This window comes from Dermochelys coriacea, chromosome 6, assembly GCF_009764565.3.
Source record: "Dermochelys coriacea isolate rDerCor1 chromosome 6, rDerCor1.pri.v4, whole genome shotgun sequence".
In the NCBI taxonomy this organism is placed as follows: Eukaryota; Metazoa; Chordata; order Testudines; family Dermochelyidae; genus Dermochelys; species Dermochelys coriacea.
This window is the reverse complement of record NC_050073.1, coordinates 10,644,366-10,657,274: the sequence shown is the minus strand read 5'-3', so window position 1 is coordinate 10,657,274 and position 12,909 is coordinate 10,644,366. Positions and strand designations below refer to the sequence as shown.

The 12,909-nt window shown below is 48.2% G+C and overlaps 1 protein-coding gene across 1 annotated transcript; it reads right to left on the bottom strand.

Annotated features, from left to right (window-relative positions):
* Nucleotides 1-64: 64 nt before the first annotated feature.
* On the bottom strand, nt 65-12,455 carry LOC119856942 (pepsin II-2/3-like). Its single transcript, XM_043516330.1, is given in 9 exon segments — nt 65-114; nt 2,827-2,989; nt 9,571-9,663; nt 9,800-9,831; nt 10,138-10,256; nt 10,724-10,832; nt 11,379-11,435; nt 11,438-11,576; nt 12,435-12,455. Coding segments are annotated over 9 exon segments (783 nt in total).
* Nucleotides 12,456-12,909: the final 454 nt, after the last annotated feature.

Sequence of the window (12,909 nt, the reverse complement as noted above, 5' to 3'; positions counted from 1 at the left end):
GAATATAGTTCCCAAGACCACCTCTTTTGACCTGAGTGGCACGTCAGCGTCTGGGTTGTTTCCATTAGGAAGAGCCATTGGTGATGTAGTCAGACATCTTTGATGCAAGCCTGTCTATTTACACAGATGTACAGGAGAAATCAAACAGGAGACAGTTTCTGTGCTCCCAGCTCCGAGGCCCTTTCAGCCAGCACTCTGCCCAAAACCTCTCTCTCTAGGCTTTGCAAAGGGTCATGCTCAGTGTCTGAAGCTTTCTTGCTGCCTTCTTCTTGCTTCTCTGGTGTGTTTGTCGCTTCTCTCTCACACAGACTCCTCCACCAACCAATACCCAGCAAAACTCCTCTGCCCACGTGCAAACTCTCCTGTGCCTTTGTTTTGGCTGAAGACCACTGTTATTTTTATTAGGAGCTTAACGGTTTCTGTTATCTTAAATGAAGGGTGGTGGTTATACCTACCAGTTTCAAGGAAGTTGAACCTGACATATAAAAGGTGCCAAAACTAAAAAAACTAAAAACTGCCCCTGACTACTGGGCAACCAGGCAGCTCCCATTCAGCTCCAGGGTGCTAGACAGCAGGACAGGCATGTATCATAGAATCATAGAATATTAGGGTTGGAAGGGACCTCAGGAGTCGTCTAGTCCAACCCCCTGCTCAAAGCAGGACCAACTCCAACTAAATCATCCCAGCCAGGGCTTTGTCAAGCCTGACTTTAAAAACCTCTAAGGAAGGAGATTCCACCACCTCCCTAGGTAACCTATTCCAATGCTTCACCACCCTCCTACTGAAATAGTGTTTCCTAATATACAACCTAGACCTCCCCCACTGCAAATTGAGACCATTGATCCTTATTCTGTCATCTGCCATCACTGAGAACAGTCTAGATTCATCCTCCTTGGAATTCCCTTTTAGGTAGTTGAAAGCAGCTATCAAATCCCCCCTCATTCTTCTCTTCTGCAGACTAAATAATCGCAATTCCCTCAGCCTCTCCTCATAAGTCATGTGCTTCAGCCCCCTAATCATTTTTGTTGCCCTCTGCTGGACTCTTTCCAATTTTTCCACATTTTTCTTGTAGTGTGGAGCCCAAAATGGACATAATACTCCAGATGAGGCCTCACCAATGCCGAATAGAGGGGAATGATCATGTCCTTAGATCTACTGGCAATGCTCCTACTTATACAGCCCAAAATGCCATTAGCCTTCTTGTCAAAAAGGGCACACTGTTGACTCATATCCAGCTTCTCATCCACTGTAACCCCAGGTCCTTTTCTGCAGAACTGCTGCCTTGCGACTTGGTCCCTAGTCTGTAGCAGTGCATGGGATTTTTCCGTCCTAAGTGCAGGACTCTGCACTTGTCCTTGTTGAACCTCATCAGATTTCTTTTGGCCCAATCCTCTAATTTGTCTAGGTCCCTCTGTATCCTATCCCTATCCTCCAGGTAGGGTAGGGAGTGTGAATCATTAAAGCCCATGAATATCTTCAGGCTGGGGAGCTACAGCACAGGTAGCTCATTAGAAAATAGCAGGGGAGCACAGAGCTAAAGTCATTAGGCTACTGGGCCAGACCTGGCTGCACTCCCGGCCCAGTGTGCTATAGACGGGGCCTGCTGGGATAAGCAATTAACACCTGGGGAAGGATGAGTTTTTTGACATGGCTGGGAATGAAACTGTCTACGCTGAGCAACAGCCCCAACAAAAGGGCTTGGTACTGGCCATATCTGACCGTGCTACATTGCATATGGAAAAGTCTCTTTTCCTTAGAGTTTGGTTGAGCAGAACTGGCCTGGAATGAAAGAGCGATCCTGGAAACCACCCTATTCAGGTCTCTCTTGGTGCCGCACATCACTGGCACCAGGAATTTGGTGCTAGTCTCATTAATGAGCAGAATTTATTTTCCATGCCCCCCTCAAAAGCTTTCAAGAAAGAAGCAAAATGGATCACAGGTTTCAAGAAGGAAGGTTGATTAGAGATATCTGATGCCTATGTAAGCAGGGTCTGAATGAATACTTCCCTGACAGCTAGCTGGGAGGAGGAGAGACTTTGGGTGTGTTTATGTAAATAAAGCTTGCTCCTGATCTGCTTAAATATTTAACAGACACAGCGGTGTCAAGGTGATCAACTTTGGTTGATGTTGGGTACAAATCACCTTAGTACTGAATGCAGGGGTAGTGAAATATGGTTACCAATGTTGTAATTATTGTAGAAATACAGGAAATACAGGAAATCAGGACTGTGTTTAACCTCTCCCAAATGAGGGGGCCACCCTCAACTGAAAGAACCTTGTTAAGCCACTGGCTCAAATATCAATTTAACAAAGAAATTGATATGTATCAGACTTGTTATCCCAAGGGGAGCCTCTGACACACTGCAAACCAAACACACTATTCAGGTAGAATAAACAAACAGATTTATTAACAGCATCTTTCTTCATTGGGCACTTACTGAGAATAGTCCTTTCTCGAGAAGCTGACAAAATGCTTCACTGCGGCTACTTAGAATCAAACACATTGAGATACAAAAAGAAAAGGAGAACTAGTGGCACCTTAGAGACTAACAAATTTATTTGAGCATAAGCTTTCATGAGCTACAGCTTACTTCATTGGATGCTTATGCTCAAATAAATGTGTTAGTCTCTAAGGTGCCACAAGTCCTCTTCTTTTTGCAGATACAGACTAACACGGCTGCTACTCTGCAACCTGTCATTGAGATACAGGTACATAGCCAATATTCATAACTTCAAATACAAAAATGATACACACATACAGACAGCATAATCATAACCAGCAAACTACAACCTTTCCATAGACACCCCACTTGACCTCTTCTGTACAAGACGTGGTGCAACCATAGGACCCTAGTTGCAACAATGATTTATAGGCCCTGTCGAAGACAACGTAGTACTGGTGGATGAAGACGTCTCCGAGGATCCAGAGCTCTCGGGAGGAGGTGGGGACGTCAATGCCTTCAAAGCCGGGAGAGCAAGAGCCTGAGTTCTGCACCAGGAAAAATGGGACATGGGTTGTTGGACTGGAATTCCACTGACTCCCTGTATGGGGGGCTGGAATCTCGGAGCTCCCAAGCTAAGCTGCATGAGGCTGGGGCAGACATGGATAGGAGACAGGCAGTGAATAGAGTTTATGTGTCAGTACCAATCCAATGCCTCAGCCAGCTGCTAGGGGTAGCTGCCCTTCTGATGGGATACACAGTGATCACTCTGGGCCCAAGGTGCTTGAAGAAATTCCCCGGTGCTCAGTTCTAACGGCTTCTGCAGAACAGGACATGGACCTCTGCAGCCCCTCCCCTAGACTTCCTGTCTGGGATGCTAACCTCCTCCTTTCCCAGCCAGTACTCAATCACAACACCACTTAAACAGCACTCACAGAATTCTCCATTCCATATACTTATAACCAACCACTAGTAATGCTCAATTGATTTCCGAGGTGCCCTTCTTTCTAGCTAGGACCTGCTGATCTCCCTTGATGTGTCAGTGCTACTGCTGTCAGGAGGCAGTCAGTCCATTTGCTCCATGGTGGTATGTCCTGGGGCTTGCTTGTCTCCACCTGCTGTATTTGTTGCCTAACTCGGACTGTCTCAAGCCAAGTGGCCAACCCAGCACCCCTCCTCCCTCCCTTCTGGATTTTGGAGAAGGTGTCACCTCTTCCTCCTCAGTATGTGTCCGTCTTGGGTGACCGCCTCATACAACCCAAGGGCAGCCTCACGTGACCTCACTTCTGTTGGTGGCCGTTGATTTCTATTACAGATGCGTGCTGCATGATGTCCATGATTTGGTGGAAGCTCCTGGGATCCCAAATCATCTGGCTTCTTTTTAGTTGTCTCTGTCTCTCTTAATTCTTCTGCAAATCCCTAGTTCCTGGGACAGCAGATTCTGTTGTTGCAGGTGGTCTACTTGTCAGCATTCTGTTAAACCACATGTCTGCAGGTAGCAACCCATGTTCATTGGTGCCATCCTGTAACTGAACTGTGCTAAGCATGGCTCAGAGTCTGATTTCTCCGCCCTTTGTTATTTTAAATGACTGAATGCTGCTTTCTGCCACAGGGGAATCAAGGAGACTTCCCCTCAGCAATTTCTGGGGCTTCAACCCCTCTCTCCAGGGACTCAATACAATATTCCTTCCTGCTACAGGTCACCACACGAATAGTCATAGCCTTGTGGAAGAAATCATTACCCACTAACATGTCAGCTGGGATGCCTTCCATCACCCCCACAACCAGATCACTTTCCAAACCTTCCCATGTCACACGGATTTTCGCGACTTGTATGGGGAACCTGGTTTCACCCACCCCCACAGTTTCTGCCATTTGGCCAGGTAATAGTGTGGCCTTTGGGACCACACTCCGCTCAATCAGAGAGATCTGGGCCCCTGTATCCTTCCACCTCAAGTATTCCCTGCCATTAATTTTGACAGCTTTAATGTGCTCTATATCTGGTTCACTGAGGCCAGTCCCCACAAAACTTGCTAGGTAAGTTGTGAGAGTTCCTGCCTGATTTCCCTCTGGGGCCTCTGTACTGAGGACAACCGCACTAACATGGGCTGGTGGGGGTTTGCTTTCTCTCAGCTTGGGGCACTTGTACCCCAGGTGCTCCATGGAATTACAGTTGTAGCATCTTCTGGGATCCTCTGTTTTGCTGGGAGATTTGGGATAGAAGTTACCAGGAGAGGAATGTTTTTGGGAAAGAGAATGTTTAGGCTCCCAACCCCCTTCTCTCTTCCCAGGGGCAAAGTGGGATCCTCCCTTCCTGATAGATTTAAACCCTTCTTTCTGTGGCCTGCCCTCAATAGATGCATGATTTTGTTTGAAGGCATCAGCTAAAAAAGCCATCTCATCTGCAGACTTTACATCTGTGTCCCATAGACACTGCTTCACCTCAGCCTTAGCTATACCTAGGAAATGCTCTTGAGCAACAAGATCCAACATTCCCTCAAAACTTGCCACCTCCTTACCCCTCACCCATTTTCCCAACAAATCTTTCATTTTGTTTATATATTCCCCATTACTCATACCAATATCCCTCTTAAGATTCCTAAATTTAACTCTAATTGTTTCAGGGGTAATCTGAAAACTTCACAAAACAGTATCTTTAAATTTACAATAGTCTAAAGCATCTTCAATAAGCATTCCATTGAATACTTTTCAAGCTTTACCAGTTAATTTTGCAGTCAGGGTAGGAATTCTCTTATCATCAGGGATTTCATGTATTACACACAGCCTTTCAAAGGTAGTCAGATATTCAGCAATATCATCGTCCTCACTGTATGCAGGACATAAGTGCTCCCATTTGTGAATTTTTGGAGTGATGGGACTCGTTGGGGTTAGGGGGATTCTGGTTCTGCTTCTCCAGCAGGTCCAGCTGGTGTTTTCGCTCTCTCTCTCTCTCTCTCTCTCTTCCCCTTCTCTTTCTTCCTGCTCTCTTACCATTTCTTCTCTCTCTCTCTCTCTCTTTTTCTTCACCCTTCTGTGTGCAGCCTCCTCTCTGGCTGCCTCTGCCTCCAGAGCCCTTCTGTGCTCAGCTTCCTCTTTGGCTGCCTCTGCCTCCATGGCCCTTCTGTGCGCAGCCTCCTCTCTGGCTGACTCTTTTTCTTTTATCTCCAGTTCTTTCAGTTGCAGTCATCTCTGGTGCTCCCTCTCCTTTTCTGCAGACTGAAGCCTAAAAAGCTCCAACTTCGCAATGGCTTCACTGCTTTCACTCATTTTCCTGCTTTTCTGTTCCTACTTCCCTTTTCTGAAATAAGCAAACAGAAAATAACAAAACTGTGGGTCCTGGCTGTTCTTAGCCACTGCACTTAGACTCACTTAAAATCACAAATATCAGTGCTTAAAGTGTGACCTTCACTTGGAGTAACAAGCCGTACATACACCCTTGCTTGCTGCGCCAATGTGATGTTCCCCTCTGGTGTTATCCAGACCGATGATCTTCTAGGCCACTCCAATTCTTGACTCTGAGAGCCAGCCTTACCCAGCTCTGCTGTGAGAACCCCCACTCCTGGGCTGTTCACGCACAGCCTCTGGCATGTCAGCTGCTCCCAGCTAGTTGCAAGCGAATGACACTAGCCAATGTCTCCGGTCCCAGACACAACCCTAGGAACCTCTGTCTTGCAGTGTCCAGTTATACACGCTAGACACTGCAAGCTCATATAAATTTGTCAATTTAACAAAGAAATTGATATGTATCATGCTTGTTATCCCAAGGGGAGCCTTTGACACACTGCAAACCAAACACACTGCTTCAGGTAGAATAAATAAACAAACATGCTCAGTGCATCATGAGTCTTCTGAAGACATCCAATATGACAAACTTTGCATTGGATACCACACAAACATTTTATAAAGATGGACATGGGGTGTAGGGTTTCCCCCCGAGGTACAGAGTGTCACACCTGGACCACGAGAAGCACATCATCGGCATATGCCAAGAGGGCCAGCTGCAACTCCGTCTCCTGAAACACCAACCCCATCAATCTCTGGTGGAGGAGTCAGAGGAAGGGCTCGATCTCCAGAGTGTACAGCTGGCTTGACTTTGGGCATCTCTGACGCACCCCCCACCCAAAGCTGACCCAGCTTGGTCAGGGTCTAGTTGAGCCTGACCAGACACTCCATGTCAGCGTACAGCACTGGGAGAAACCCCACAAACTGGGGCCTGAAGCCGAATGCCCACAGAGTGCCCAGGAGATACCCGTGGTCCATTCTGTCAAACGCCTTCTCCTGGTCCAGGGACAGGAGGGTGAATGACATCCCTACATCCCAGCTCCAAGAGGTCCCAAACCAAGTACAGATTATCAAAAATGGTATGCTCTGGTTGGGATGGACCATGTCCGCCAGCACAGACCCCAGCTGGAGTGAGATGGCCTTAACTACGACTTTGTAGTCTGTGCTGAGGAGCAAGATTCCAAAGGTCACGGAGGTCCCCCTTCTTGGGAAGCAAGGCGAACATGGTTCACCTGCATGACAGAGGGAGGACTCTGCTCTCCAAGGACTCAGCCCAGACGGTGACAAGGTCTGAGCCAAGGACGTGCCAGAACACATGGTAGAACTGCACTGTCACTGGACTGGTAGAACTCCGTTGATGAGCATGAGACAGAGGGCTTCCGAGAACTCTGCCAGAGTGAAAGGCAGCTCTAGCCAGCCCCGGTCGCCCATGCTGACTGTCAAAAGTCCATTACAGGGCACTCTGCAAACATCGGCATCGGTCGGATCTGGGGAGGGCATCCCCAACTATAGGGGGCTGTGCCTTTTTATTCCTCTGGACCTTCTTACCGCCGAGGAGGCTCCCCTCAAATGGTGGGGGGAGTTGCCATCCAGTGGCAGATCCTGGACTGGTGGTCAAGAGATTAGCCACTGGGAGACACGCGGAAGGTGGCAGGGGGACCACAGAGTCAATGGGAGGGGCTCCCACACAGTTTCCCCCGCCATGTTAGCAAGAGCAGGGGGCTTCACCGGTGGAAGGAGAAGGGAAACAGAAGGTAAAAGCCTATCATTCCTCCCCGCTAGGCTGCAGGCAGGGGAGGAGGGTGCCAATGGGGTGGAAGCACAGGGGAGCCGATCAAGAGGGTGCGCAAGTACTAATGCAGGGCAGGGATACCTGCTCCTCTGGCTGGACTAGGAAGGGGGGGACTATAGTATCATGAAGGGGTGCAGTGAACAGGGGCAACAGAAAAGTGGGCATGGGCACACAGGGAAGATGGGCTGAGCTGGGGGGGAGCAAGGGAAGGTAGAGGAAAAAGGGGCGCATTCGCCCAGGTGTCCACCCAGTTTCACTGTTGCTCCATGAGGGAAACGCTCTGTGCATTACACCGACTGGCCACCAGGTGTCAATGTTGCTCCATCAGGGAAATGTTTTGTGGATTAGCTCGACTGGCCACCTGGTGTCGCTGTTGCTTCATGAGGGAAATGGTTTGTGCATTACCCCACGTGGCCACCGGGTGTCACTGCTGCTCCATGGGGGAAAAGCTCTGTGCATTACCCTGACTGGCCACATGGTGCCACTATTGCTCCATGAGAGAACTGCGTTGTGCATTCCCTTGAGGTTCCACTGGGTGTCACTGCTGTACTGTGTGGGAATTAATTTGTCCATTACGCTGAGTGGCCACCTGGTGTCACTGTTGCTCAAGTCATTGGGCTTATGCCCAAATAAATCTGTTAGTTTTTAAGGTGCTACCCCGGACTCCTTGTTGTTTCTGCCTTAGGTTTCCTATTGGAGTGACAGGGTGGGGAGGTAATATCTTTTATTGGACCAGCTTCTGCTCGGGAAAGAGAGAAACTTTTGAGCTACACAGAGCTCTTCTTTGGGTTTCCTACAGCATTTTGGATTCTCAATCATGCCTGCAGCATCAGAGCTCTGTCCGTCCTTCATGAGTGCTTGGACTTGGAGTGCTTTGTGAAGGGTTGATTCTGTGTCTCCTCGCTTTATTCCGCATTCCAGTCACAGTGTGGTCTCTTCTCAGGGACTCGGTTAGTCCCCGCTCTGCCCCCTAAAAATACCTGCAAAATGGGCTCCCCCGTCCTAGATCAGGAACAAATTCTACTCTAGTTTCACTTTCCTTTTGGAACCTCAGGTTAAACTCTCATAAGTTTCAGTTTTATGCAGAGTGCAGTACTCCTTACATTTTTGTAATACAGTTTCATAGTTAGTCTGACTTAACTGAAATTTTAGACACACATGCACCAGAACCTGCTCTGATCAGAAATAAGGCTACATCTGATTGCCTCCCTTTTCACTGGCACCCGTTGCTTGCAGACACAATGCAAGGCCCTGTTTAAACCTCTTCCACTTGTCTTCCAGCCAGCTTCAGCTCTGGTGGAATTTTGAGCTGCTCCATTTCTCCACTCAAGGTATTTTCTTGAATTGCTATTTAATCCTGGTACTATAGGGCGTTCAGGAATCACTCTGGGCTCCAGGTGCTTAAGGGAGATCCTCTTTGTTGAGCGACCTCATTCCAATTGTGTCTGCCTAACAGAGCATGGGGGATTCAGCAGTGCTCCTCCGTCAGCTGTTCTGTCTAGGAAACTAAACCACTTGGAGATATAGTTCCCAGCTCCACACCAACCACTTCTCCTCCTTCGAAATCCCTTGGTAAGACAAAAAGTGCTCTCCCCACTGGCCTGGGCAAATTCTAACGGGAACAATTATATTCTGCTCCCCTAACCCCCCTGTGATTGTGATTGGACTGGGGCTTCTTCTCTGCCTTTCCTCGCCTTTTGAAACAGCTCACCAGTTCCACATCAGAGAGGGGAAAAGTTCTGTCCGGGGCGGGGAAGACGACTCATTCTTGAAGCCCAGATGCCCAAGCCCTGAAGTGCGAGGCAGTGAACTGTCTTGAGCTAGCCTCCTAGCTGGGGTAGCTGCTCATTTAACCCCTCTCCTATCCCAGTAAGCCGCCTGGCATGGTGATTTCCTGGGGGCAGCCAGCTCTACAGGATGCCTGTCCAGTCCCTTTGGGGAAGAGCTCTTTGCCCCTCCCCGCATGCTAAGGACGGACTCTGTGCTGCATTTCAGTGACGATCCTGCAGCCTCAGGCACAAGCCCTTGCTGAGAGGCCCCAACGCAGATACTTACCAGGCGGATGTAGGCGGTGGCGGGCAAAGGTAACCTGATGCCATTGATAGTGAAGATGATGTCAGGCAGGGTGTGCTTGGCGCTGCAGCTGATCTGTAGGGAGAAAGGCAACATCCAGGAGCCAGGTTAGTCACGGCTTCAGCACTCACCTCTCCAACAAGGGAGGTAGGCAAAGGGAAGCTGCATGTGATTAGCAATGGAGTCTGAATGAGCTGGGTCACTGCCTGACTGGGTCCTCTCCAGGGATTGAACCTCTGGCTCTGAAAGCCTGAGGCTCTGCAGATTGAACCAAAGGACCAATGTTGTCAGCTCAGACGGTCCCGGATTCTATATTTGGCCTGGCCACATGCTGGGGATGGCGATCTCCCCTGTGTTCCTGTGGGTTACCAGTGGGTGGAAGCACCAGGGAATCTGCAGAATGACCCAGCTGATCCCTATGCTGGCTGGGTGCAGCCTGTGGGCAGTGGCATTGGAATCAGGGGTTCAGCCACACGCGTGTGTAGCAGATGCCCCTAGAAACACCTATCCCTCTTCCCTGACCTTATCAGGTTGCTGGAGTCCCCGCATCAACGTAGTGCAGGATTTTGGAGATGGCCGGGGGGGCCCCTGCCAGCACAGAGGTGCCAGTGTCGACAATAGCCTGCCAGCCATTAGCGCAAGAGATAAGGTGGCCATTCATGGTGATGCTGGAAGAGAGAGAGAGTCACTCATCCCCACTCGGCCCACAAGCAGCCAGGGAGCAACCTGCGGGGTGGAGCTGCCCCACTGCCCCTTTGCTATGACTACCAAGAACTTTGCTCTGATGTCTCATCCTAGACTTTTTCTTCCATGGCTACTGCCCGTCGCTTCTTATGCTACACCCTTCTGGGATTGACAGTCCCAGCTACCCTGTCCTTCCCATACTGCTAAACAGAGCTGGACAGATGGGAGAGGGGTGCTGGTATGAACAAAGTTGAGAATCACTGACCTGACCTAACCTAGCAGGGGAGTCCCATTCCTATGGCTCCATGGAAGGTGTTTTTGTGGCTCCCTTGTCTCTCATTTTGTCTAGACGCTGAAAGCTGAGCTTCCCCTGGTTCCGATGTAGAATTCATTAACATTTGACCTGTCTTCCAACAGCCCCCAGGCGGAATGACCAAGGGGTGGGCGATACCTGTCCATGGTAATTTCCCAGTAGGAGAGAGGGATCCAGTTCAGGCTCCCAGAATAGTATGATGAGTCGATGCCACTGAACATCACGAGAAGGGAGAGAGGAGAGTCAGGGAAGATGCATGAATTATTGGCTAACGAGACAATGACAAACACTTCAATGGAGGAGAGAGTCAGACTGGTGCATTTCACATCATGCAACACCCTTCCTCCACCGTGAGGTAGGACAGTGGTGCACCATGGGCAGTGCAGTCTGACCAGGGACTCCAGTCTATACAGGAGACTGGGAGCATGAGACACTCCATTCAAACTCCTTCCAAGCACCAGGGCAATATTTCCAAACTGAATTATTTCAGTTTTTGATTTTTTGCTGGAAAATAGAAATTTTCTTGGGGGGGGGGACCATTTTCCAGTCATAGCTAGTAACTACATTCTTCCTAATGTTAATTTCCCCTGCAGTTGTTATTAGAGATATCATCTTTCACTTCTGCTCCCCAAAACATATGGCACTAGCACAGAATGGCTGCCACGTTCCACCCCAGAGGTGGCTGTGTTTTGGGAATTCTGATGTGAACATTGCAGGGATCGCTCTGTGAGAGGCGGTATAGAAATGTGAATCTTGCTGTAGACAGATGGGCTGTTTCCAGGCCTGACTTATGAGCTCAGGTAGACAGAGAAGAGGTCCTGGGACACCAAACCCTCATTCATCATGTTGCAAAGACAGGCGTGGCTCCAGAGGAGGAGATGCTGGAGAAGGCCAGACCCAGGATCCCATCGTAGGGGGCAAAGTAGCTTAAGTAGCTGGGTTCGGTCTTGCTCAGACCAAAGATCTGGTTGGTGTCCACAATGCCTCTGACCTAAGGGGAGGGATGGGGAGAATCAGATGCATCCTATGTAATAATATTGGGGTTCATTAAACAACAAACCAGTGAATGAGAAAGGATAAAACCTTTAATAAAACAAACTAGGGAGCTTCTGTGGTGAACTGCTGTACACAGCGACACAGTGTTCTCCACCCCAATTTCCAGGGCACATCTCTAAATTCCTGTGCTCATAATACTGTCCCTTATGGGGGAGCCTCTCTAAATGACAATCTTCCACAAACATATCTCTACATCTTCCCCCTTAAAAAACGACAACGAAAACCCAGTAGCTCATATATACGAATATATAAACAGCTAACAACTATCGAATAACACACACATTAAATTCTCAACCCATCTAGCGTGTTTCCATAAACCCAGTGTGTCAACAATCTAGAGAGGAGAGGTTACCAGCACATCACTCTGGAGTGAATCTTTACCATTCACTTTTCTCAATAGCCTTTCTCCAGGCAGGTTAACAAGTCTCAAGTCTTTCAGGGGGCAGAGGGAAGACCGAGCACCAATGGGAAAGAGGGGAAGTCGGCGCCTATGCTCTGGTGTGATTAAATATTGCAAACTGCCGTGGCCAGTCGTACGACAATGCCACTAACATGTCTGGTGTAGATAGCGGGTTGCAAGCAAGAATAAAGAATATAAATCCTTATGCTGTGTATGTGCCTTGCTCTGCGCTTTCTTTAAATCTGGATGGAGTATGTGCAGCAGAAAGTTGTCAAGAAGCATGTTCATTTTTCTCAATTGTCCAACATCTTTATTCTTTTTTTTCTGCCTCTACTCACTGGTGGGAGATTTTACTATCTAATTTGAAGCCAGGCAGTAAAGTAATAAAAAGACTTTCTGAGACTCGATGGTCATCTCGAGTGGAAGCTTGTCATAATTTGAGTGAAAACTGGATTACTATAATTAAAGCCTTAAATACAATAAAGGAAGATGCTACTGAGAAACCTGTTACACATAATGAAGCTGCAGGCCTGCGGCGAAAACTCCATCGACTTGAGGCAGCTTTTATGGCTGTATTTTGGTGCTCACCCTTGGAAAGATTTCATATAACTAGCCAAAAACTGCAAAATGTTTATCTTGGTATACAGACAGCTGTAGAACTGTACAACTCACTAATAGGATACATTAACTCTATACAGGACTTGTTTGATATGTACGAAGAGACAGCCAAAGAAAAATCTGAAATTGAAGACTACGAATTTGATACAAGGCGAAAAAGAAAGCATAAACTTCACATCTGATGAGACACGCGAAGTTGAAGTGGAAATGTGTGGTACAGATAAATTTAAAGTAGATACCTTTTTAACAA